Source organism: Protopterus annectens, chromosome 3.part1, assembly GCF_019279795.1.
Source record: "Protopterus annectens isolate FY-2018-M chromosome 3.part1, PAN1.0, whole genome shotgun sequence".
NCBI classification, from domain to species: Eukaryota; Metazoa; Chordata; order Ceratodontiformes; family Protopteridae; genus Protopterus; species Protopterus annectens.
In genome coordinates, this window is record NC_056732.1 from 1,357,021,108 (window position 1) to 1,357,045,703 (window position 24,596).

Sequence of the window (24,596 nt, forward strand, 5' to 3'; positions counted from 1 at the left end):
GAACACTGAAGTTTTATTCTGTCTAACAATCTGCTGGACTTATTCTTGTGAGTAATGCTGGATATACAATGGGCAAACAGATTGCTGTGACCAACTAGTGTGCTATTGTTAAATATTTATATGTTCACAGGTTAGTCCTAGGTTGTCTGTCTTTGTGGGTCATTTTAAGACTAGTCACATTTTCTATTTAGTATTTGGAATTACCTTGTTTGTTTAGAGATTATATTAACCTTACCTGTTCAATGACTATATTTGTATTATCTCCAGTGGTAATAACTGGGATCATGCTATAGATATTTTGAGAGGCTCCAAATTGTGTGTTTTAGGAGCTGCCTCTGCCATTAGTAGTACAAGTAGTAGCCCTGGGGTAAATGTCCTCTTACCCATCCATAGATCCACACTGCACTTGAATTTGGATTGGAATTACCTTTGTTTTACATCGATAGGGAGTTTGTTCCAGAGCAATTGTATCCTTTGTGAGATATAACTGTCCCTCCAAACTGTTCTGTTAATGTTGCAAAAAAGATTTAGATTCCCACACTGAGTATTGTTAATGCCTTTTGACTTGTTATTGTGTAGCAGAGTCACCAGCATTGGGTCACAGAGTGTCTTGTCTGCCAGAATAAGGTCGCCTTTTAATAGTCCGTATGATACTGAATATAGTGACAAGGCTTTCAGGCAGTCCATGTAGGGCAAATTGTTTATGCCTACTTTCCTTTCCTTTCTGTAAGGTATTCCAGCTGCTTTATGTGCCTGAAGAAATACATGCCAAAGGGGGCATTACCCAATGACTGGCCTTATGAGCGCCAAGTAAAGGGGATAATCACATCCTTGGACCCGGAAGCAATCCCTAATGAGCCATACAATAGAGAAGGATTTCCTCATCTCAGTGGACACATGCTGATTCAAAGTTTAGAAATATCATGCCACCAGCAGCATTTATACTTTTGTTTTGAAATCTTAGCAATATGAGAAAAATAATGGCAAACTGTATAATTCATTTTCATGTAGTGGTGAAGAAGTTTACTTCATTAAATGATTACATTTAATACAGTGTTTCAGTAGCACGTATTAAGTGAAGTTCTGATGTAGCTGGATTTTTCTCTCTAGAGTCCAGTGAAGCTTTGATGTGTTCATAAGTTAATACATGTATACCAGGTTAATGGCTGCAAAGGCATTTATAAAACTAGCCATGCAACCCAAAAGCATCCCACACATTTTTGTATCTTAGACATTTATATAAGGGATGAATTTTAGTTGGGACATGGTTTACTGACTGCCTCTATCCATCAGAGGCATAAGCACTAGACCAGGGGTGAATTTCCAATTTCCCATCCACTCGTCCAGGTTACTGTTGAGTAGGGTTAGGAAAGGACTCTGTTTCATATGGATGGGGAGCCTATTTCAGAGAATTGGAATTCTCTGAGATAAATATCTGTATCTCCAACATGTCCAATTTATGTCATAAGCAACATTCAGGTCTTTGGATCTAGTAGTTCTGATGCTGTTCATTTTGCAGATAAGCAAAAGATTCATCAAGGCTGGATCCGAGGATGCCTTGTATGCCAAGAATACATTGCCTCTCACTAGTCTGTAGGAAACAGAGTATAGAGACACGGCTTCAAGGTAATCCATGTAGGACATTGTGTTTATGCTCTGTATTCTTTTTGTAAGGAACCTTTGAGGATGCTCCAGTTGCTGCATGTGTTTGGTCAGATACATAACAAAGGAGGCATTATACTCAATGATGGGTCTGATGAGGGATACAGTGGCACAATGACCTTCCTTGATGCCATGCTTCTAGTTATAAGTTGAGTGACAAAATGATTTATTTACTACCTTGGGCATATGTTGGTTGAAGGCTAGGTTACTTTTTACATGAGTACCTAAATCCCTGACTACTGGGTCAATTCTTAGGGGTGTTTTGTCAATGACATAGTTTCCTGGGGTATCCAACTTCCCAAAAAGTACTATTATGCTTTTGTTGGCTCTGAGTTTTAAGCTGTGGCTTTGGCATCAGTCATATGTCTGTGTTAGACCCTCTTGTAAGATGTTAGTGTCGTGGGAGGATTCTATAATTGATCCTAACTAATAATCACCTGCAAACTTAGTCAGGCCAGAGGCCCTTGACATTGGCCTTGACTTTCAAGAAATAAATGCCAAAGAGGAGTGGTCACAGGACTGATCTCTGAGGGACTCTGCTGGTGACTGGTCTTGTAGTGGAGTGGGTTTCACCATTTTCAACTTCCTGGGTCCCATCTGTGAGCCAGCTGGCTATCCAGCATGTTATATAGGGGGTTATGCCCAGTTACATACAGCTGTTTACAATGCCTGAGTGGGATATTGTGTCAAATGCCTTAGCCAGGTCAAGGTAGGCAGTATGAACCATTTTACCCTTATCCATTGCCTTGATGACCTTCCAAAAGAAGACCACAAGGTTTAGTAGGCAAGATCCTCCCTTGACAAAACTTACCTGTGTTGGATCCAGCATCTGAAGGTTTCCTGTGACTCTGTTGATAATTTCCATGATAATTCAGTTCATGGCTTTGCATTTGAGACTCGTCAGACTAATGGGTCTATAGTTTCTGGGGTCTTTTGATGGTCCACCCTTATGAAGAGGGATGACTGTTGCAGTCCTCCATTCTTGTGGTACAAAGCCTGTTCTGAAACTACAGTTAAATATTGACTCCAATGGCCTTGACAGATCATATTTTAGGCTATTCAGGAGGCATCCTGGGATATTATCACGTCTCAATGATGCTGTGTTCTTTGCCTTAGCTAGTGCAGCCAGGACCTGCTACCTATTTATAGTTGGTGGGGTTATGTTTGAAGGTATTTTCTGGGGGGGTAGCTGGGGTGAACTGGGGAGGTTAAGTTGGAAGTGAATTTGTCAACCACTAGATTCACTATATCACCTGGCTCTGTGAATGTGGTGCCATTACCCACCAGTTGTGTGCTGTCTTTGAGGATTCTGGCATAACTGAAGAAGACCATACATTTGTCTTTTGTCTGTGAGGCTATCTTGACCTAGACATCAGCTTTATTGGTCTTGATAAGCCCTCTTGTATAGATTTCTGGAATGGTCTGCTCAACCTGGTGGACTTCTTTGAGAAGGTCACCAAAGCAATGGATGAGGGCAAAATGATTCACAATGCCTACCTTGACCTGGCAAAGGCATTTGACACAATACCCCATATGGGCATTGTTGAGAAACTCAAGAGGTTAGGAACAAACCCATATGCCACACAGTGGATAGCCAACTGGCTGAAAGATAGGACCCAGGAAGTTAGAATCGGGAGTCCACCTCTACAAGGAGGCCAGTCATAAGTGGAGTCCCTCAAGGATCAGTCCTTTTTGGCATTTACTTCTCAAAAGTCAAGTCCGATGTCAGTGGTCGCTGGCTAACTAAATTTCAGATGAATGCAAATTAGGAGCTGTCATTGAATGTCACACTGACACAAATGTTCTCCAGGAGGGGCTGACATAGGCAAACAACTGGTGTCAGAGCCATGGACTAAAACTAAATACCAAGAAATGCACAATAGTAACCTTTGGGAAGTCATACATCCCTGGTAACTATCATATTGACAACACACCCCTTAGAGTTGACCCAGTAGTCAGGGACTTAGGGACACACATAGATAGTAATCTGGCCTTTGACCGTCATGTGTCTGCAGTGGTGAGGAAATCATTTTATGTTTCACAACTTATAAACAATGGAATGGCATCTAAGTCCAGGGAAGTCATTGTTCCACTGTATTCGGCATTCATCAGACCGATTCACTTTTTCCCTTAGAACTGCTCTACATCTCTAATTAAGCACTCTATTTTCATTCTAAAGCCCTGCACTTGCTCATATAAGTAAACTCATAGGTAAACACAAACTAAAGCACTACATCCTCTTATACTCCTTCAAAGCACTTGCTCCCTATTGGTTCTTTCTGATTAGTCAATAAGTAGTTCCCTATATTATTCAGGCATATCCAAAGGTCAGTTTTGAGTTTACTCTCCAGTCCAGCTGGTGAATCTGGGAATCTTGAGGCAATGTTACAACTGCCTTATGTATACAGACCACCCTCTCCTCCTCCCAACAAGCTCAAATATATGTGAGAGAGGCAACTATATAGCCAAGCTGGAGGCTAAACTCTCTCAACCCAGTACTGGCACAGCCTGTCAGGAGGAGAAGGTAATCACACACAGCACAAATCCAGTCTCACATAGACCTATTGCATCAGCAAACCAAACACATAAACACACAAAAACATACTTGGAGGCTCTAAATAAAAATCTGCCTAAGCAGCAGAGACCTCCAAAGCAGACATCCAAGCAACACCTACCATGAAACAATATCCACCTAGCACATAGCTCACAAAGTCAGTGTGCCACACAGTCACAGCCCTTAAGGTTAAACAACACACCTAATACACTTGTAATAGGTGACTCTATTGTCAGACACACTGACATCCCACTCACCAGGCTGAACAAGGAGAAGGTTACTGTAAGCTGCCTGTCGGGTGACAAGATCCGCCACATAACACAAGCACTCAGGTCATTCCAAAGCAAGTACAAATATGACTCCATCATTGTCCATGCTGGTATGAATGACCTGAGACGTACCTCCTTGGACTACATGAAAAAAGACGTACAGGAGCTCTTTGATCATGTAGCCCAGGCTGGTATGACCCTGACCTTGAGTAGCATCTTCCCCTTACCAAGAATGAAACCACAGTATAAAGACAAAATGATCAATTTTAACAATTGGCTAAAGTATTGGTGTCATTCAAAGGGGACCCAGTGATGACATGCTCGACAAGCCACGTTGCTTCGCTAGGGACGGCTTGCACCTGTCACCCCTGGGTTTTCGAATACTGGCAAAGGCTCTTGCCTCCCCCATAGTGCCTTTTTTAGGCAAGGCTCAAAAGACAAACCCACCCCCATAGACAACACAAAGAAAAAAAACTAAGGGTAATGCTGCTCAACGCCAGAAGTCTAAACCTCAAGATGCATGCACTCGAGACTCTCCTCAGTATGGAGAATATCGATATCTGTGCAGTAACAGAAACCTGGTTCAAGGCTCCTGAGAGCACCCCAGCACTAACAGGTTATACTTCTTACCATGCTTTCCAACCCCAAAACTCAGACCGAACCACAAATGGAGGGGGAGTATCCATATTTATCAAAGATACCCACACCTCCAGGTTAGTGGCACTGCACAAAGCATCGGAGACCATCCATGTGCAACTAACAGTGGGAAAAACTGCCTTTCAGTTTGTAGCCTGCTACAGACCACCCTCCCAAACACAGGAACCTCACTCGCCTTTCCTGAGAACACTGGAGAATATGAAGGTCTCTCCAAACACTATTATATTGGGTGACTTCAACTACCCAAACATCGATTGGGAAAACTACTCAAGCCCAAACAACCTTGCCCAATGGTTCCTAGAATTTATAAACTCAAATGTTATGGAACAACTGGTCACCACTCCCACAAGAGGGGAAAACATATTGGATCTGGTCATCATCAACATGGGGTCTCTATGTCCCACACCAGAGGTATACCCCTCATTGGTAAGATCAGACCATAAACAAATCTCACTGGACATCCATATTCCATCCCCACCCCTAGCTGAGGAAACCATGGTGAAGAATTTCTCAAAGGCAAACTTCACACTTCTCAAAACTGAAGTGGAATCCTTCAAAGCCCTCGGGCCAGTGGAAAATATGGCCCAAAATGCAGAATCCTTTACAAAAGCATTCTATGGACCCCTACAGGAATGCATGGAGCATGCTATCCCAAATAAAACCAAGACTTACTCCTCCAAAGGCAGGAGACCTGTCTGGTGGACCCTGGCCATAAATAAGCTATACAACGGAAGGAGAAAGCTACTACATGACAGAGCAAAATCCCAAAAAGGGAAGGCGTCACTGATCAGTGCTAGCAAGCAACTACGATCCCTCATAAAATCATCTAAGGCCAGCTTCGAAAGAAAAATTGCACAAGACACTAAAGATAATCACAAGGCCTTCTTTAGTTATGTCAGAAACCTGGGAGGCAACTCCCAGATATGCTCTGAGTTAGTACAAAATGACAAAAAATACACTGAATCCACAGACATTGCCAACATCCTGGCAGAAAGGTTCAGTGCAAACTTCTCTCCCCCTTCCCCCCCAAAAGAGCAAATGTCTATCCCAACAGAGTGTAGCCTACCTGAGATCACAGATGCACAGTTGAGAGCTGCCCTCTCCAACACAAAAAATACAGCATCAATGGGACCAGACGGTGTCCCGGGCTGTGTCTTACACGAGCTCCAAGAAGAACTAAACCCTCATATAAAGTCACTGTTCAATCTCAGCCTTACTACAGGATATGTACCCAAGGAATGGCGTACAGCAACAGTGATCCCACTCCACAAAGGTGGTGCCACAACAGACCCCGGAAACTATTGCCTTATAAGCCTGACTAGCCTGGTCTGCAAAGCTATGGAGCGTATCATCATGGAAATCGTAAACAAAGACATTGGGAACCTCCAGATACAGAATCCTACCCAATTCAGCTTCCTTAAGGGCAGATCTTGCCTTTTGAACCTGGTTGACTTCTTTGAAACAGTTACCAAAGCCATAGATGAAGGGAAGGTAGTCCACACAGCCTACCTGGACCTCGCAAAAGCCTTCGACACATTACTCAGGCATCATAAATAAGCTCACCAGCTTAAATATCAACCCCTATGTCACAAGATGGGTTGCAAACTGGCTCAGGGATAGAACCCACATGGTCAGAATAGCAGGTGCCATGTCAGACTCTAAACCAGTTACAAGTGGTGTCCCACAAGGCTCAGTCCTGGGACCTCTCTTGTTTGGTATATATTTCTCCGAGGTACAGGCTAACACGGGTGGACTATGGCTGACCAAGTTCGCAGATGACTGCAAACCGGGTGCTGTAATCAACTCTCTGGCTGACACAAGCATCCTCCAAAAGGGTCTCACAGAGACGGATAACTGGTGCCAGAGCCATGGCCTAAAGCTAAATGCCAAAAAGTGCATAGTCACCCCCTTTGGGAAAAACAAAGTGCCCACAAATTACCACATAGGTGGTAATCCATTAAGTACAGAAGAAGTAATTAGGGACTTCAGGACCCAAGTAGATAGCAATCTCTCCTTTGACAATCACGTTGCCAAAGTGGTTAGAAAGACCTTCTATATAGCCCACCTTATCATGAAAGGGTTCACATCTAGATCAAGAGAGGTCATTGTGCCCCTCTACTCATCATTTATCAGTCCCATAATTGAGTACAATGCCCCATTTGGGGTGTAACTTGCCCGACACCTTCAGCAACTGGAAAGACCCCAAAAGTATCTCACCAAGAAGATCAAGGGGCTCAAACAGATGCCCTATGGAGTTCAGCTAAAGAAACTCCAGCTCTACTCAGTTCCGTACCGCCTACTCAGAGGCAATCTGTGTCTGACCGTATAAAGCCATGTCCAACCCAGAATTAATGGACATGCTTCACCTCAGGAAATCCAAATCCCTTAGAGCTACACGCTCCAGGGACTTGAACCTCAGCACAGAAATAAATAGGACATGCTGGAGGGACAGATTCATATCCCAGAGGCTCCCCTCAATCTGGAACAAAATCCCAATCCATGTTAGGCAGAGCCCCTCACTGACCCTCTTCAAGAGAAATCTTGACGAGTGGATGGGAGATCGTAAGTTTACCTCTGGGATCTCTTCTGTGTCCCTGCTTGACAGAGGTACAGTAAACTAACCTTTAAAAGGGCTACCTTCTGTGACCTACTATACAGAGGCACAGTCAACTAATCTAAAAGAGTGGTGAAAGCCAAACACACTCTGGCTAGGCTTATAAATGCCCTAGGGCAGATAGCCTAGTATCAACCTATGAACCTATGAGCCTATCACTGAGTACACTGCCCCCGTTGATATGTACTTAACCAGGCATATCCAACAATTAGAACATCCACAGAGGTTCCTCACTAAAAGAATGCAGGGCATAAGTAAAACGTTCTGTGCAGACCACCTCAAGGCCCTCTCCTTGCATTCTGTCTCCTACAGGCTTTTGAGGGGAGATCTATGCCTGGCAAACAGGACATTGTCAGACCCCACTCTGATGGACCTCCTGCATATCCACAAAACAAACAGCAAAAGAATTACCAGTTCTAAAGACTTAAACCTTGCCTGTGATATAAATAGGATCTGTTGGAGCAATAGGTATGTATCCCAGAGACTACCTGTTATATGGAGCAGGCTCCCCATCCATGTGAAGCAGAGTTCCTCCCTAACCCAATTTAAGTGCAACTTGCACAACTGGTGTGAAACCGGAAATTCATCCTTGGTTTGGCACCTATGTTTCTAATGGACACAGGTAACTGTAAATGGTTCATCTCCCAGGCTCATGTTTACACTTATGAAGGGTATCAGAACGTGTCAGAGATTTGGGATGCATGGCTAGCCTTAAAAGGCCATTGGTATCATTAGTCTAGTAAACACCTACAAGCCTATGAACCTATGGAAATCTCTCTTTTTATAATTTCTTCATCCAGGTCTGTTAAATCTGCAAGCTCACCCAACCTGTTACATATGTGTCTAATGAAGTTTTTGAGTTGCCTTTCATGACATTTTTTATGTCAACTTGATTGGGTTTATTGCTAGAGGCTCTTCCCTTCATTATCAGTTTGATTGTGAGTTTGTAACACTGGTGATCTGTTTACCGCTTTTTTAAACAGAGGGTGTGATTCTATTACAACCAGTGTTTTTAATAGTAAAATTAGCAAAATGGATTAAAAGTTCAAATAAACATTGTTAAAACATAGGCAACTTAAAGTATTTAACAAGAAAAATGAAATCATAGTTTTTTTCCCCTTTTCACCGTCATTGTATAATTGGAAATATATTTATAATAACTGATTCAGAGATTGCTGGAGGATAGACTGAAAAGAGGTGTCATGCTTCTGGAAAACAAAATGATGATTTTAGAAAATCGCTTCATGGAGCTTTTTAGAAGTAGGAAGATATCTAATAACATAATTCATGGACAGAGGTTTTGTTGGCATAGTCAGACAAGCTGGAACTGGGATGGCTTGGAAGGGGAGGAGAATATAAAACAAATTTACCAGATGAGACACCACTGCTTTTGGAGGACCATGTGATTGATGCTGGACCCAACAATTTCACACAAGCAGTGAGCAGGAAGACAGGAAGCCATGAATATCCTAGTCAACAGAAGGGAAAGAGCAACAGGAATGCTATCTTTTGATTGGCAATCTCAGTAAAAGAGGGTGTGACTAGAGCTACTGAACAGGGAGAGAATGAGTATGAAGAAAAATAACTAAGGTGGTTTCAAAAAATAACAGAGGCTGGAGTAGGAGGGGGTGGCTAGAAAGCAAGTTGCTCATTCAGAGGCCATATTGGATAGAGGACAAAATAAGGAAGATGAGGACCCAGACCAAGTTTACTGGGCGAGAGAGGGGGCCAGGATACTGTGAAGGTGTAAGAAGGCAAACACAGAGTTCAATGAATGGGAAAGAAGGAAGATGTGAGGAATATAGTGGCAGAAAGGTGGAAGAACAAGAGGGGAGACCGAAGCACAAGGGTAAGAATAGTGGGGATGTGCTGGGGCATAAGGATTTAATAATTCCAAAAGGTATACACAGATATGAAGTACCAAACAGCTTCAATCCTGGATCCTTGGCATTTCGCCTTCAAGGAATATCAACATATCAAATTCTAAAGCTTAACTATACTAAACAATTAAACAATCGAGTTTCAAAATTTGTCTATATATCCCACTTTTAAAGTGACCAGTGCACATTATACATAAACACATCCCTTGGTCATGAAAAACTACTACATTTTCCATAGAACTTCAGCAGCAGCAAAATTACAAGGATTTAGTAAGAACTGATGTCTTTATGTTTTTATCTTAAGTATCAAAAGAAGATGAGGAAGATGAGTCAGAGAGGGCTGAGAGATGAAGACGGCAGAGATGTGAATAAAGCTGAGATGAAACAAAAGTATACCTACTGGTCTAATGGTGACAGCAGATGAACATGGCAAGCTACAGAAAAGCTTTCAAGAGGTTGGTGCTATTTTCCAGTGACTGTAAGAAACCTCAAATTAGGTCTTTGCAAATTTGGATTAAATGTATGGAATTTATTTATACAGTTTATACAAACATAACAAAAAGGAGCTCTCTCCACCTAGGACTGTGGGATAAAAGAATGTTATATTGCAAAGACTGTGTATAACTAAATTATTTGAATATTTTGTTTTGAACTATATATTCATTGCTGTATGTTTAATGTTTTTTATGGTTTGTAATAAGGCAATGAAATGCTGCTGTGTGCAGTAAAGCTAGGGTTGTTTCTGAAGAGGACCCTTGGGCCAGTGTACTTATAGGGTCAATACGTGATAAAATAAAAATAAAAGAAATGAAAACAAAAGAGGGAACAGAGGGAGTGGGGGAGACAACAGTGAAACAACTATGAAAACAGAGACGGGGAAGGCTTTGGAGGGGAGAAATGAACAAAGACGTTGGGGGATGCTATAAGATTAAGTAGACAAAAGCAGAAATAGGGATGGCCAGCACTGAAAGAAACTGGGCTTATAGGTTATGTTATTAATAAGTATTAGCTAATAATTTTGTAATTTAGTAAAACTCTTGTGTTTGATCTAAATAATGCCAGTATAACTAATATAGATTCTATGTTTTTACTATGAGCAATAGAGGAAATGGGCAAGGAGTGTATGGAAAGGGTAACATCGGAATACTGCTAGCATATTAGTGTCAGACACCCATGCACAGGTCATCTTCAGCAGTTGGGAGAGATATAGTAGATGAAGGCTAGGAGGAAAGGAAACAGGTGAACAGGGGGTGCAGAAAGGGATACATTTTGCAGGTGGAAGGTGGGTAGGGACAAGGTAAAGGAAGTGTGCAATCATTAAAGTTCATAGGTAATGATGGAGTAATGCCAAAAACTGTGGGTCGGGGTGGGTGGGGATTTGAAGAAGTATAAGGAATGTGTAGGGGGTTTAGAGAGACCAACACAAAGGTGTGGGTATTAGACCTGAGTGGCATTGGGAAGGGAAGAATAGAGGTCTTAGGGAAAATATGTTATACTGATTCTGTAGGACTGGCCCAATAGCTTTCCCTTCCTGTACTCCATTGGCTGATTTGTTCCAATGTGGGGAAAGAGCCAAGCTTCAATCGTCTTGGCAAGAGTACCTTCAGTCCATTTACTCCCTGACTAGTAAGCCTTTTAAGTCTATTTGTTGATCAATGGGGATGTTTGAGAGGGAGATAGACTGCAGATCCTCTGGACTGTCCTAATCCCTCTCCCTGTTGTTTACATGCTACTCAGTGGGGTGAATTTGTGAGGCTCATATGTACTGCCACACATGTCGAGTGCCCTGACAGAGTGGTATCCTGCTTTGTACCACATACACACTAAGTTCCTTGCTGCTGGTTATACAATTACACTCCTGCATTATCACCAGTGCAACAAGTTCAGCTACCACCTTCCCCACAGGATGGATGAATAGCATTGGAAGTACACTCCCATTCTCTCTGAACTAGTCCTGCTAACCAGTCTGTCTAACATGTCTGCCGTGAGTTATATGGAGCACAGTCAGGGACATAGGGCGGGGGGGGGGGTTGGAAAAGGTGGGATCTGAGTGTGAATGTTATATGGGAGTCCAAAGGAAGTGGAATGCTATGCAGTCTTAGGCAGAATGGGGTTGGGTATTGGTACTTGGCAGCAAAGGATCTTTGACCCCAACCTACAGAAAGAAGCTAGAAAGCAGTAGTATATATGTAGGTCAGGGTGAAAGAGGCAACTGCCCCAAGCATAAAGTGTTAGAGGGTGCGATCTGATTGGCCATCCATCATTCTGATTGCTCTTAGTGCAATATTGTTTTTTAAAAGCCGTTATTTCATTTGTGGTCAAACCTGATTGTTGTAGTGTTCTATGTGTGGTCTAACCTAAGCAACTACTTGCTACATTGTAACAAGCAGTTTGCTTTAGTTTAAATGTAAAAAAAAAAATCTTTTTTTTTAATTAAAACCTGAGCACTGTAGAACTCTGTGCGGGATATAAACTGCAGCAACTGCTTGCTAAAGGTTAAAAGAGAAAAGTTTTTCTTTTTTTTTTTTAAAGTAAAACTGGAGCACCCTAGCACTGTGTGCAGGGTATAAACTGTAGTAATTGCTTGCTGCATTGCTGCATTTGTAGCAAACAGTTTGCTGCAGTTTAAAAGAAAAAAAATAAATTATTAATTTGCTTTTTTTTTACTATAGTGCAGGGGTCTGCAACCCTCACTATCCAAAGAGCCATTTCTGAGCCCTCTCCCACCAAGTTAAATTCATCGGGAGCCACAACAGCTATTTGACCCCTAAAATGAAGATAACAGAGCATATAGGGTTTCATATCTAGTTATACTAAATATAAAAGAACTATGTGTATAAGAGCAATACCTAACATCCATCTATAATTGTGTTCCTGTGTTGGGATTGCTTGATCTATGTGTGTGTGTGTGTGTGTGTGTGTGTGTGTGTGTGTGTGTGTGTGTGTTGTGCGGCAGAGTGGCCATTAATCCTCAGAGGTACAAGGAACCACTACAGCAGGGTTGAAGCGCCACATGTGGCTCCAGAGCCACAGGTTGCAGACCCCTACTATAGTGTAAGGAAGGAAGGCTGGGCACAGGACACAGAAGCAGAACTTGAATGGTTGGGGCAGGAGGGGCAGACATGTCCTGTATCTGGCCACCTGGTTGGTGTGCCAGTAAAAGGGTGGGTGTTTTTTTTTTTTTTTTAGTCTTGGTCTTCACTTGAAGACTTGAAGAGTTTGTGGGAGGGGGTGGCACAGACCGAATACTGTCTGCAGGAAGCATCCTGCAAGTTTTGCAGAAGTCATTTTTTTTTTTGCTCTTCACATGAAGAGCTGAAGGGGTGGGGTGCTGGTTTGTAAGCCAGCTGCACCTTTGCTAGAAAGGAAAAGGATAATACAGGAGAGGGAAACCATTTTCTTTGCTACAAATGATGTGGGAATAAATAGCACAGTTAAGAGAACAAGGTTTGGAGTAAATTAAGGTAAGGAGAGGGAGATGTAACCATGATGCAGGAAACAATGATTAAAATGAAATATTTAAGGAAGTTAGGTGGGAAATTGTACATCAATGTGGAAGGGGACTGAGTAGATGAGTGAAAGAAGCACAGAATGGCAATATTGGTAAGAAAACAATGGAGGGGGTAAGTTGCTGAGGTGAGGTCACATTTAAGAAGAGAGTGGTATGTAGCTACTGATAGAATGCAAACAAGAATGGGTTAAGTGGGTCTTGGAAATAATTTATGACCCCAGTAAAATGACACTGAGTTATTTGATAAGTTTCCTTTTTAAGAGACTGCAGACTTTGATGCCTGTGTGTGGGGTGAATGTAGTTATGGGTAACAACTGTAATATGGTGCTTAATCCGGAACAGGACAGCCTATTTGGAAAAGGAGAGTATGATGGAAGGTATCAGAGGATAGTGAGAGCATGGATGAAAAAGTGTGATGTCACAGATGCAGGAAGAATACTTCAAGGAGATAAGATGTATACATTCTTAAGGAATGACTATAGGTAAATGAACACGCTAGACACATTCATAGTAGTTGGTGATACTATGGACAAACTGGTGAAGGTGAACATTGCTGAATGATGTCTCTCCAAATATAGCCATGTCAAATCTGACGGTGTATATACAGACAGAGACTCCATACCTGGTAATGGAGAAGGAAGAATGCAGTGGAGTGAACTTCATAGAAGCATGGGAAGAGGAGAAGAGAAACTACGCTAAAAGTGAAGTCAGTGTGCAACAGAAGTTTTATGGGAAGGAATGCAGTTTTAAGGAAGGAGAGGGATGGAAATGTGAAGAACTGGGTTAAAAAGATGGCTTAGACAGTGGGAAGATGGGAAGTTAGGCGACAGCCAGAGAAGGTTCAGTATACAATAGATGACATGAACAATACTGAGTGTTTTGGTGAGTAAGGCAGAAATGGAGTTGGACAGGATATATGGGAAGCCCATTGAAAATAAGATTGTGGGTGGAAGTGATGAACAATGATAAAGGAAATGGTTTAAGTAAGAATGAGGAAACTGCAGACTTTTTTTGCATAATATTACAAACAGTTATTTAGCGAGATGAAGATGGGGGTAGTGACTAGGAGTAGATTCAGAAGTGGCATCCCTAAAGGGGAGGAGAGTGAAGCATTAGAAAGTGAGATTAAGTTGGAAGAAGCAAAATAAGGTACTGATTACATACAAGGAGTTAAAATATGAGGCAAACTTGACTTCTCTAATGATTTTTTTAAACTGTAAAGCAACAGAATGTAGGAAGATTGAATAAAATTTTTGACTGTGTTGGAATCCAAAGATTTACCAGACTCTGTGGGTCAGGTCACAGGCTTGCTGCTGCTGAAAGGGAGTGAGAGGGATGGAATGTCAACTGATATTTCTACAAAACGCTAATGCAAAAATCTATAAAAAATTGTAGCAAAGAGTTAGAAAAGATAAATCCATGTTCATTTAGAAAGGGCAAATGGGATTTGTGAAAGACCAGATATGAGAGAACCACTGAACATTTTTCTTAGGTTGTATGGCCTTTGTAGAGATGCTAAGATAGAAAGAAGTAAGACAGTTTTAATGGATATCAAGAATGCATTTGATCTAGTAAAATGGATATTGATAAGAAGAGTGAGAGAGGATAAATGGAGTAATTACCTTGTACAATAAGACATTCAGTGGAGTGACTGTTAATAGGGTAAGCTCCACAAAGGTTAAAGTAGAAATGCAGAGAAGGTAGAGATTCCCTTTGCCATCAAGATTGGTTTTGTTGTTGATAGATGTACTCCCCAGGACTAAGGGTGGTGATGAAAACACAAGATGGCGAGGAGTGCAAAGTCAACTGTTCTTGCCGGTGACTGGATGACACCAATGATGGCTGTAGAAATTAATTTGCACGAGTTATTATTAAAATTCAAATGGTTCAGTTAGAGAGCAGGCTTGAGGTATTATGAAGTGTTTGTGAATAAAACTGAGTGGTATTACTGAGGAAACATTCAGTGGAAAACAGATATGGGCCAAGATGTGATTACATTTCTCCTTAGAATTATTGTTTCTCTTTGATTATTACTGCGTTTTATAGATGGCATTCACCTTTTCTCCTCATGCTAAACACACCTTCAATAGTAAGCATTTCCCAGCTCAGTATACTTTTCTGAAAAAAACTTTGGAATCAACCACTAGCTTTGTGAAGTGCAGTTTAAAGGAAGTCACACAAGCAGTGTGTTACAGTATTAGTGGAGTCCCTCTCTCTAGTTTGTGTCATGCCTCTGAAAATCATGAAAACTCAGTCTACAAAATACATATGAAAGCTAGGAAAGAAAAAATCTTATTAGTAAATACAAAACTAAGTACCAACTCTAATGCATTCTTATTTTGTTGTAATGCTGTATCTTCTTCTTCTTTCAGCTGCTCCCATTAGGGGTCGGCACAGCAGATCAACTGTTTCCATTTCTTCCTGTCCACTGCATCTTGCTCTGTCACACCAAATACCTGCATGTCCTCTCTCACCACATCCAAAAACCTTATCTTGGACCTCCCTCTTTTCCTGTTACCTGGAAGCTTCATCCTTAGCATCTTTTTCCCAATATACTCTGCATCCCTCCTCAGCACATGTCCAAACCAACGTAATCTTGCCTTTCTGGCTTTGTCTCCAAACCTTCCAACCTGGGCTGAGCCTCTAATATACTTATTCCTAATCCTGTCCATCCTCATCACACCCAGTGCAAATCTTAACATCTTCAACTCTGCCATGTCAAGCTTTGACTCCTGCCTTTTTGTCAATGCCACTGTCTCCAACCCATATAACATAGCTGGTCTCACTACCCTCTTGTAGACCTTCCCTTTCACTCTTACTGGTACTCATCTGTCACAAATCACTCCTGACACTCTTCTCCACCCACTCCATCCTGCCTATAATCTCTTCTTCACCTCTCTTCCACACTCACCATTACTCTGAACCGTTGATCCCAAGTATTTAAACTCATCCACCTTTGCCACCTCTACTCCCTGCATCCTCACCATTCCTCTATCCTCCCTCTCATTCACACACATATATTCTGTCTTAGTCCTGCTGACCTTCATTCCTCTTCTCTCTAGAGCATTTATCCACCTCTCCAGGGTCTCCTCCACCTGTTCCCTACTCTCACTACTCTCACTACAGATCACAATGTCATCTGCAAACATCATACAATGTCATCTGCAAACATCATAGTCCACGGGGACTCCTGTCTGATCTCGTCTGTCAACCTGTCCATCACCATTGCAAATAAGAAAGGGCTCAGTGCTGATCCTTGATGTAATCCCACCTCCACCTTAAACGCATCCGTCACTCCCACCGCAGACCTCACCGCTGTCACACTACCCTCGTACATATCCTGTACCATTCTTACATACTTCTCGGACACTCCCGACTTCCTCACACAATACCACAACTCCTCTCTAGGCACCCTGTCATATGCTTTGTCTAAATCCACAAAGACGCAGTGCAACTCCTTCTGACCTTCTCTGTACTTCTCCATCAACACTCTCAGAGCAAACATTGCATCTGTAGTGCTCTTTCCTGGCATGAAACCATACTGCTGATCACTAATCATCACCTAGCTTCCACTACTCTTTCCCATAACTTCATGCTGTGACTGATCAGTTTAATCCCTCTGTAGTTACTACAGCTCTGCACATCACCCTTATTCTTAAAAATCGGTACCAAAACACTTTTTCTCCATTTCTCAGGCATCCTCTCACTTTCCAAGATTTCATTAAACAATCTAGTTAAAAACTCCACTGCCATTTCACCTAAACATCTCTCCATGCTTCCACAGGTATGTCATCTGGACCAACAGCCTTTCCGTTCTTCATCCTCTTCATAGCTATCCTTACTTCCTCCTTACTAATCCACTGCACTTCATGATTCACTATCCGCACATCATCCAACCTTCTCTACCTCTCATTCTCTTTAGTTGTAATGCTGTATATAGTACTGAAATACTACATTGTACTAATTTCTTAACTTTGTTATGTAATAAGGTCATAGCTGAAGGTTGGTCCTTGGATCTAGCCTACATGCCAAAGTAAACAAAAGTAAAAATGAACTTAAAAAACATAGAAGCAGACATACTGGATGACATAACACTTTCTATGAACTCTTGCTGGCTGATTCGCCCGTCTTGGTCTCTGTCGATACCACGGAACACATCCAGGATACGGGATTTCATGTGGCTGATCCACTGCATGTATCTTTTCCTCCAGATGCTGAAGTCAAAATTGGCAAATTCCTGCAGCTGTTGAACAAAAGTAAAAGAAACATGACACAACTATATTATAAATACATTTATAAAAGGAATGTAAGTAACAAGGAAGAAATACCCTCATAATGTCTTCTGTGCTATGCTAACAAGCCTTTTCTGAACAATAACTGTTTGCCAGTATTTCAAATTCATTCAGCATCAGTTAGATAATAAAACTCAGGCACATAGAAGATGTTAATTAGAAATACCCATGTTTCATATGTTTATTAATCATCATGGGGAATTTGTCTTTGAACCCTCCACTCATGCCCCTACAACATATTTGTTATCCTTAAGTTGCAACAGATCAAAAAAATACTAACATTGCAGAGAGGTAATGCTGAATGACTGTGATCTAGATATTCTCTCTGTACACTCCAAAAACTGCAACCATCATCAACAAATAGCTGCTAAATACACATTTTCCTCCTGCCAATGTTTATCGTTTCAAATGCCCTGTCACCTTGCTTGAGCGAATAATAAAAGTATAATAAATCATCAGAAACACAGATTTACATACATACATACATACATACATACATACATACATATATGCATAAATACATGCATACATACATCGAGAAGGGACACAGAAAGGTCTGACATAATTTGGGATACGTATCAATGATTTTTAATAGTAATTTCCATTTGTTAATTAGATTTCATCAAAATGTTCTTGTGCCTTTATATTTATCTGTTTCTATTTATTGTTTTTCTTCTTTGTTGATCAGGTTAGTTCCCGTAGGCAAATAGCCCCTTCTCAGGGGAGACCTGAGGTGGTATTTTTACTAACAGGTGAAATTTGGCCAGGACATAAACTTCTCCTACTCTTTTCGATAGGTGCCATGGCATCTTTTACATCCACCTGAGCTACCACCAACTCAGGCACATGGGGTCTGGGTTTTAATGTCTCATCCAAAGGACAATACACACAGGAGTGCAGCACCCCCTCTTATATCACACTACAGTGTCAACAATTGATCCTCCTGGTGTGGGAACAGAACCTACAGCCTTCTGGGTTAAAGTTGAGTGTGCTGCCTGTTGTGTCACTGATCCTATATTCATAATAGTGTCACTGGACTGTACCATGTGCACATTGCCATCTTTGTGAGCCATGTGTGACCTGACAACATTATAGCATGTGCTGTACCCATTGTGCGCATCTCTCCACCACTAAAACCTGCAAAAGCATGAACACATTATACTTTTGGTAGCAGTTACATATATACATATGTCCCCAACCTGTAGTATGCATAGTGGTAGACAACAAGATAGTTGCATAGTATATAGGGTCATAGTTTCATAGGCAAGTACTAAGCTTGCTGCTTTTGAGGGCCATTTTAAGCCTAGCCAGTTTCTCTTTTAGTGCTTGATTTAACCTATGCCATTTGGTATTAGACTGTCCTTACCTATCCCATGATCAATAATTATATATTACCCCAAGTGAGTATAACTGAGATCATACCATAGCTACTTTAAGGGATCCTTGCATGGGATAAAGCATTTAGGAACTGCTTCTGTCCATTAGTAGTACAGGGGGGCAGTCCTGGGGTGAATGTTCTATTTCCTCTCCATAGATTCAAGTTGTGCTTGAATATACACAGGGATGAATGCGTGTTCTAGCCTAAAATGCCAAATTATTTGAAAATCTCACGCTTTTCCAATACTCAGACTGATTATATTTTAGATTTCAGGTATTTTTCCCAGAAAAAAATGGACAATCAGTGTCTCTGAAAATTATGCATCTTGAATTTAGCAGCCTTTAAGTTTCAGAGTTAAAGTTCTCTAGCTACACAAGAAACTACTGAATAATTCTCACCATGTTCCTATATTTAACCAACTAAACATAAACTTTTAGGAAGGACCGAGAAAAAGTATGAGACAAAATGAGGGATGTTTTGCAAAATATGGGACAACTGAGCAGTATGCACAGGAAGATGGTAATGAGAAGGAAGCAAGGACTTGTGATGCAATGGAGCTAATTGCAGCAAGATTGCAGGCATTAGAAGGCGAGGCATAAAGGAGACAGAGGGAGTATCGGAGTAGTGGTTCTCTGAGACTCCATTACTGGAGTTACTTAATATAGGTTAAAGGGAAGGCATGTCACTTCTTGGATGAAGAGAGTTCCTGAATTAGTCCTGCACAGCTGGATAGGTTTTCCTAAAATGTACTAGAAGGGACATAGAAAGATCTAATCTCACATATTGAAAGATATGTACACCAGTCACCTGGCCGAAGATGCTGGCCATGTAACAAAGGCCAGGCACTAAAACTATTGGAACTCTATGTAGGTAACAGCCTCGTTGTTTTTTTAGAAAACATGTCTGCATAGAGATTACATGAATTAGAGTATATGGGTAGCACAAACACCACTTTTATGGGAGACTGGTTTCATACAGTGGTGACGAGAATGGTTGCAAATAAGGGAGATGCCTGGAAGTTGGATTTTTCTATATATAAAAGACACGCTCCATTTGAGAGAATGCTAGGATGGTATAGTAATAAAAGATATTTTGTAAGCATTCATTCATATTCATATTTAAGTAACCAGGGTGATAAGAAGCAGGGGAATGGTTGTTATAGGACATGCTACTTCCTCTAGACAAAGGGCTGCATACAACAGGCATATTTGAGGTGGGCGAGGTAGCCACAAATAGGGTAGAGGAGAGAGAAGGAGGTAGGTGAATGATTCAAGGAACAGAGAAGAGGCAAATAACAGAACCCTTCAGATATCATGGAAACATAAACCAGGAATTGCAGGGCAGCATCGTTTTAGTACTTAGACAATATGGTATCTGTATTTAATATCTCTATTTCATGACTTTGGCATCAAATGTTAAATCATGACCTGTGATCAATGTCTGTGTGGTATGTGCATATTTTCCCGTATCTGTCTGGGTTTTCTTGGGGTACTCTGGTTTACCTCCTGTGAGTTGTTCATGTACATTGCATTTACCCATGGCCTCCTGGCTTGTGTGTTTTTCTGAAGAGGGTCAGAGATACCCAACTGGCCACTTACTCAGTCAACAGATTAATAGAATAAGGAAAGCAATATGTTTCAGGAATTAGGGCTTGAAGAAAGTTTGGAAAGATGCGAAGTTCAAGGCTCCAGAGAGCACCCCAGCACTACCAGGCTATACCTCATATTATGCGGAGTTTCCATATTTATCAAGGATATCCACACCTCCAGGTTAGTGGCATTGCGAGACCATCCATGTGCAACTAACAGTGGGCAAGACTGCTTTTCAGTTTATAGCATCCTACAGACCACCCTCTCAAAGTCAGGAATCCCATTCAGCTTTCCTGAAAACATTGGAGAACATGAAGATCTCTCCGAACACCATTATATTTGGGTGACTTCAACTACCCAAACATTGACTGGAAAGCACCTCAAGCCCCCCAGCACCAGCCCAAAAGATTCCTGGAAATTATAAATCAAATGCTATGGAACAACTAGTCACCACTCCCACAAGAGGGGACAACATAGACCTGATCATCATTACCAACATGGGACTCTATCTCACACAGAGATATATATATCCATTGGTAAAGATCAGAACCACAGTGCCCCAGGGTCAGTGGAAACTACAGCCCAAACTGCAGAATCCTATATAAATGCATTCTTCTGGTGGACCCCTGCCATAAATAAACACATGATAGAGCAAAATCCCTAATAGGAAGGCATCTCTGATCAGTACTAGCAAAAATTACGATCCCTCATAAAGTCCTCCAAGGCCAGCTTCAAGAGAAAAAATTGCACAGGGACACCAAAGACAATCATTTTTCAGTTATGTTAGAAACCTGGGATGCAACTCCCAGACTTGTTCTGAGTTGATTCTAAATGACAAAATACACTGAACCCACAGACATATCCTGGCAGGCAGGTTCAGTGCAAACAAGAGCAAGTATCTATGCTGCCTCCCAAACATCTCAGATGCTCAGGTGAAGGCTGCCCTCTCCAAAAAAAAACACTGCTTCCATGGGACCAGATGGCGTCCCCAGTTTGCATCCCTAAGAACTACAAGAGGAACTAATCCCTCAAATAAAACAGCTATACAATCTCAACCTCACTACAGGATATGTGCCCACAGAATGGCGGACAGCAACAGTGGTCCCACTCCACAAAGGTGAAGCTCCTCTGGACTCTGGAAACTATCCCCCCCATAAGCCTGAGCTAGTTAGTCTGCAAGGCTATGGAGAGGATCATCATGGAGCTCATAAACAAAGACATTGGGGACCTACAGACACTAGATCCTACCCAGTTCGGCTTTGTCAAGGGCAGATCCTGCCTTTTGAAACTGGTTGACTTCTTTGAAACAGTCACCAAAGCCATAGATGAAGGGAAGGTAGACCACACAGCCTATCTGGACCTTGCAAAGGCATTTGACACAATTCCCCACTTGGGCATGATAGATAAGCTATCCAGCTTAAATACAAACCCCTATGTCACAAGATGGGTCGCAAACTGGCTCAAAGACAGAACCCACAGAGTGAGAGTTGCTGGAGCCATGTCAGACTCAAAACCGGTCACAAGTGGCATCCCACAGTGTTCTGTCCTGGGACTACTCTTGTTTGGTATATACTTTTCCAAGGTACAGGCAAATGTGGGAGGACTATGGCTCAACTGGGCACCATAATCAACTCTTCAGCTGATACAAACATCCTTCAAAAAGGTCTCACAGAGACAGATAACTGGTGCCAGCGCCATGGTTTAAAGCTAAATGCCAAAAAATGTATAGTCATACCCTTTGCACCCTTTGCAAAACAATGTGCCCACAAATTACCACATGAAACCCATTAAGTACAGAGAAAGTTATTAGGGACCTGGGGATCCAAGTTGATAGCAATCTCTCCTTTGAAAACCACATTGCCAAAGTGGTTAGAAAGACCTTCTACATAGCCCACCTCATCACGAAGGGTTTCACATCTAGATCAAGAGAGGTAATCGTGCCCTTTATTCATCCCTCATCAGGCCCATCATAGAATACAATGCCCCCGACACCTGCAGCAATTAGAATGACCCCAAAAGTATCTCACCAAGAGGATCAAGGGTCTCAAACAGATGCCATATGGTTAAAAACTCCAGCTCTACTCACTTGCATATGACATACAAAGCTATGTCAAATCCAGAATTAATGGACATGCTCCACCTCAGTAAATCTAAATCCCTTAGAGCCAGGACTTGAACCTCAGCACAGAAATAAATAGAACTTGCTGGAGGGACAGGTTCTCACTCTGGAATAGAATTCCAGTTCATGTGAGGCAGAGCACCTCACTGAATCTCTTCAAGAAGAATCTCGATAAGTGGATGGGGGATCGTAGGTTTGTCCCAGGGATTACTCCCATGTCACTATTAGACAGAGGCACAGTAAACTAAACCTTAAAAAGGGCACAGTATACTCAAATCAATATAATTGCCCCAGGGCAGATAGCCTAGTATGAACCTATGAACCTATAAGTAAACAGGGGTGTGATAAAGTCTTTCTTTGTGGAAATGAGCTACATGTATTAAACAGACTTGCAGTAGATGAGGAGCTAACAAATTAGAGGCATTTGGGAATAATTCAAGAATGTATGGGGTATGGTAAGAAAACCATAACAATATAAATGTGAATACAGAATGCAAGTAGACATGGGAATCTAAATTGTATAGTGAAATGTCCAAATGTGAATATGTCTAAAGCCCATTACCTGCTGTCATTATAGTCTGACAGTTATCAAGTCTGGCAGTTAGCAGAGATGATTAAGGCTGTGAGCTATTAATGAGATGCTTTCTGTGGTACAGGGTTTGATTTCCTCTATATTAAGTTGCCTGCTGTGTGACCTTCAGCGAGTCACTTAATCATCCAGTGCTTTGGTGCAGTTCGGAAGTTGGACTAGGCTCAGCAATTGTCTCCAGGACCACATGCGTAGTAACTATTTATAAACGTCTGGATTAGGCATTCAGATAATTGTAAAGGTTAGGAAATTAAAAGGACTGTAAATAGATACAGATTATATAATACTGAGTATGAAAACTTGTGTGTGTGTGTGTGTGTGTGTGTGTGTGTGTGTGTGTGTGTGTGTGTGTGTGTGTGTGTGTGTGTGTAGTACTGTACACAGCCCAGCAGCAGAAAAGCAATCAACCCAGTCAAGAAATGGAATAAGTACATAGAATAATTATGGGAAAGATAACTGGATAAGTAGGGGTATGCTTGTCTGGCAGTATAAATACAAAAGCAGAATAACTTCATCTTATGCCTTCCTCATGATATATATGAACGTGAACTACTTACCTCACAGAGTCTTTGAAGTCTGTCTTGCAGCCGACTCTGTCTGTCCAAAGTCAGGAACCAGAGTTGCTGCCATTTGCTAAGCAGATGGCATAAGTGAGGGTTTTGTGGCTCAAGGTGTTCAAAAGGCACAGGGAATGTGTTCTGGGATTTTACAGTACATCTTCGCTCTGTAACAACAAACCGTTGAGGTTAGGAAAAGGCTATGAGATTAGCACTGCTGTGGAAAAATAAAAACACATAGTTCAGCATGTCATTACTTCATTATGTCACAATGTCTCATACATGACTGCACTATATAGCAACTAACCTAGTATTTTTGAAGTTTGGAAAAAGGAAAAGTGTTAGACATTTGTAGAGATGTCTAACTAATTCTTGCAGTTTCACCAAAAAGAAGATCATGGAAGCTTGCTGTAGATCGATATTATATTTTTGTGGCTTTCTACTGCTCTGGTTATTGCGTGCTCTGCATCCAATATATGCAATATTTAGGGAAGTAATGAGGTCATCTAGTAAAACCTAACAAGTTGCTTCTTAATAGCTAACAGATTCTTGTATGATCTACTTGTTGTTGTTTGTCTTTCGGCTTTTTCCCGGTTAGGGGTCGCCACAGCAGATGTCCTAATGGCCTGTCATTTTCTCTGAAACTATTACAAGACTTACATTTTTACTTCTACTACAGTATTTACCAAACCTACTCATCACCATATGGGGATTTCATGCAAACAGACTTAGATATAGACTGATTTAGGAATGAAGTCAAAGGTCTAGTTTTAAAAAAGTCATAAATGAGCAATACAGGCATGCTAGAGTAAGCACATATACTTTCAAATCACCATGAAAGAATGTGCTCCATATGTATGCTGTAAATACGTGAATTTATGAACCCTAAAACACCAGACACAAGTACCTCTTAGTTCTTATTAGA

At 41.4% G+C, this 24,596-nt stretch overlaps 1 protein-coding gene across 1 annotated transcript in view; it reads right to left on the reverse strand.

Annotated features, from left to right (window-relative positions):
• The window catches only part of LOC122797773 (microtubule-actin cross-linking factor 1-like), an 899,011-nt gene that overhangs the window by 174,044 nt on the left and 700,371 nt on the right, over window positions 1–24,596 (reverse strand). The window contains exons 32-33 of the mRNA XM_044066295.1: window positions 23,672–23,838; window positions 17,228–17,390 (exon numbers count right to left, since the gene is read on the reverse strand). Coding sequence (XP_043922230.1) covers window positions 17,228–17,390; window positions 23,672–23,838 — 330 coding nt within the window. The remainder of the gene's footprint in view (window positions 1–17,227; window positions 17,391–23,671; window positions 23,839–24,596) is intronic.